The sequence below is a fragment of the Chrysochloris asiatica genome, unplaced genomic scaffold (assembly GCF_000296735.1).
Source record: "Chrysochloris asiatica unplaced genomic scaffold, ChrAsi1.0 scaffold00032, whole genome shotgun sequence".
Taxonomy (NCBI): Eukaryota; Metazoa; Chordata; class Mammalia; order Afrosoricida; family Chrysochloridae; genus Chrysochloris; species Chrysochloris asiatica.
The window spans coordinates 6945637-6949037 of NW_006408550.1; the positions used below are offsets into that span (position 1 = coordinate 6945637).

The 3401-nt window shown below is 39.6% G+C and overlaps 1 protein-coding gene across 2 annotated transcripts in view; it reads left to right on the plus strand.

Moving 5' to 3' along the window:
- Positions 1-3401, plus strand: part of IFRD1 (interferon-related developmental regulator 1) — a 32375-nt gene that overhangs the window by 3992 nt on the left and 24982 nt on the right. For both annotated transcript variants that reach the window (XM_006859289.1, XM_006859290.1), the window contains exons 2-4: positions 1645-1749; positions 1893-1977; positions 2800-2924. In XM_006859289.1, the coding sequence (XP_006859351.1) occupies positions 1645-1749; positions 1893-1977; positions 2800-2924 (315 nt within the window). The remainder of the gene's footprint in view (positions 1-1644; positions 1750-1892; positions 1978-2799; positions 2925-3401) is intronic.

Genomic DNA, 3401 nt, shown 5'->3' on the forward strand with positions numbered 1-3401 from the left:
CACCAGGACTCTGATATTTGAGTACAATCCTAATTTTACTTACTGACAGGGAACTTGAGTTTAGCAGTGCATCAGGTGTCATGCACAAGGTCACTTTAGGGACAGTATTTGGGATGTTTGAGGGAGCTTCAAAAAGTTCATGGACAAATGGAATGAAAAGATAATGGAAAATTTCCGTGAACTTTTTGAAGCCTTATCTTATATTAACTCTGCTCAATGTAATACATGACGGCACATTCCTTTTAATATGAAATTCTTATAGAAATAACTGATTATTCATTCCTTATGGTTTTTATGTAGTGATGTTGAAAAAAATCTAGTTTTAAAAAGGGATTTTAATATTTTTGTAGTAACACTATTGCTGTTTTAAAGCTGTTGGATATGTTGGAACCTTTATTTTAAAGATTGTCTAAGAGACTTTTGTGGTTGTTAAGAACCATCCAGTCAGTTTTGACTCATAATGACCCCGTATAGGGTTTCCAAGGAGCAGCTGATGGATTTGAACTGCCAACCTTGTGGTTTGTAGTTCAGTGCTGATCTGACAGTACCACACCAGGAGTCCAAGAGACTTTTCGATTATATCAAATACTAACTATTCTAAGATCCCCCCCCCCCCCTGCAATAAAACTATTCACCTCCTTCCTTGACTCCTTAGGCTTTGTTCTCTCCTATGTTCCCTTTCATATAAGACGCACCCAATCCAAGAACTCTCACATTATGTTTACTAAGAATAGCCAGTGTCTTTGGAAAATATCTCTTCTGTTTGATTCTTATGATTAGTGACATTGTAGTTCTATTTCTGAATCGATCATCATTGTCTCCATAATTTGAAGTCATGGTTTGGAAGAGATTTCTGTATTTCATATCAGTTTTTTTTTTTTTCCTTTAATTACCCAAAATGGATGCTGGGACTTCTCGGACAAGATGGCGGCCTAGGCAGGTGTACTGAGCATACCCTTTGCAATGAGGACACTGGAGACCAAATAAAACGGTTACGCATGGTGTCCTGGAACACCCTGAGTTTCAGAGGGAAGGATAGAGAGGTGGATTGAGTGCTGACTGGGAGAAGAAGCTTAGCAGGAGGGTGAGAGAGGCCCAGCTGGCCTGTAGTGGGGCTGCCATTTTGAGCCTTGGCTGGCAGCGGTTGATCCATACCAGCTTGGAGGCAGTGACCTGGAGGCACAGGACTGTGAGGTTGACAGCTGGGTGGGGGTGGGGGGTGAGGTTCTCCCTTAGTCCCTATGTTCTTCTAGTGACCTGAAGTACTCACCTATTGGCCAGTGGCACCCCTTCCTGTGCAGACTTTGCTCTTCTCCTGTTAGGTGACTCATCTATTTCTGGAGTAGATAAATGTAAATAGCTAGTGCTCAGAACTACAGGCTAGGTGAAATGACTCTTATTTTAGGAATGTTTTCATGTGCTCTTTTATAATTCACCAAATCAAGCTCATTGCCATCAGTCAATTCTGAGACTGAAAGCCTCATCTTTCTCCCAAGATCAGCTGGTGGATTTGAACTGCTGACCTTGTTTAAGCCCACAGCATCACTAGAAATGTAACTATCCCTGTTTAAAGCATAAGGTTGGGTGTGTACAGTACTGTATTTCTTTAAAATAAATCATCTGCCTCATTCTTTTCTATTATAGGTGGCCAGCACCGAATTGTTCAGCCTTTTAGTGATGAGGACGCATCGATTGAAACAATGAGCCATTGCAGTGGTTACAGTGATCCTTCCAGTTTTGCTGAGGATGGTATGATTTTCAATTATCTGCAACTTTAGATGAAAGGATATTTCAATTGAAGGAGTTCTAGTGACTGAGGTGTATACTATGACGTGCTCTCATCTGCTTTTTTCCTACTTAAATGATAGTGATTGGTTTATATTATTTTTTAGGACCAGAAGTCCTTGATGAGGAAGGAACTCAAGAAGACTTAGAGTACAAGTTGAAGGGCTTCATTGATTTGACACTGGATAAGAGGTAGGAAGTATTGGAAACTTTATTCTGGATGATTCTAATCAGTCATCTTATATATTTAATATGTGCGGCTTTCTGATGCAATGGTATGTTTTCCTTTAAAGCCTGATTTGCTTATTATGAAGTTTTATTGTTTCCTTTTCTTTTGGACTTTAAGGCAGGCGAGTGCCACCAGAATTTAGATTGACTCAAATTAGTCATTATTCTAGCATAACGTTGTTCAGTGTGTGTTGAGTTGGTTCCAATTATTCATGACCCTGTATAAGGTTTCTGAGACTGTAAATCTTTGTCATCTTTTTTCAGGGGAGGAGCTGGTGGTCTTAAAACCACTGCCATAGTTCATAGTCTGGCACATTATCCTGCAGCGCCACACCTGGACTCTATACATAACTGTTGTTGTTGTTATGTGCCATGGATTAGGTTCCAACTCATAGCAACCCTGTACAGGGTTTCCAAGGCTGTACATCTTTACGGGAGCAGAAAGCCTCATCGTTCTCCCGCTGAACAGCTGGTAGTTTCGAATTGCTGATCGAGTGATTAGCAGCCTGTTTCCTCTGGTAGCGTAGTGGTTACAAATCGGGCTGCTAACCTCAAGGTCGGCAGTTTGAAACTACCAGCTATTCCACGGGAGAAAGATGAGGCTTTCTGCTCCCGTAAAGAATTACGGCCTCAGAAACCCCGTGCAGGGTCTTTGTGAGTCAGAACCTACTCCACGGTACTTAACAACAACAATAGATAGCTTATTGTCTTCTAAATTTTTTCTAATGTTTTTAAAGATCTTTGGCAGTAAACTCCAATTGGATTTTTTTTCTTGTGTTTTAACAGTGCAAAGACAAGACAGGCAGCTCTTGAAGGTATTAAAAATGCAGTGTCTTCAAAAATGCTTTATGAATTTATCCTGGAAAGAAGAATGACTTTAGCTGATAGCATTGAGCGTTGCCTTAAGAAAGGTAAGTCCTTTATTTCTGACACAGACACAGAGTTTGTGAGGGATTGGCTACTTTCCTGACAGTAACATTTGTTTATGGCACTAGAGCATTTGACTCACTCTTCATAACACTTTATAATTGTCAAGGTATACACTGTATTTGTTAGAACTCAAAATGGGACTTAACAGAAACTTTTTTATTTATTTATTTTATTAATAACAGCTTGAAAGTAGGAAGGATTGGGATCAATCTTGGGCCATATTAGAAAGAGGAGGTTATAACATCCTCCTACTATAACAGCCAAATACTATAATAAAATATGCAAAGATTTGGAATTAGCAAACCAAAAAGGAAGAACACGGTCAGCATTTCTCAAGCTGGGGGAACTGAAGAAAAAATTCAAGCCTCAAATTTCGTTATTGAAAGATTCTTTGGGCAAATTATTGAATGATGCAGACTGCATCAAGAAAAGATGGAAGGAATACACAGAGTCATTGA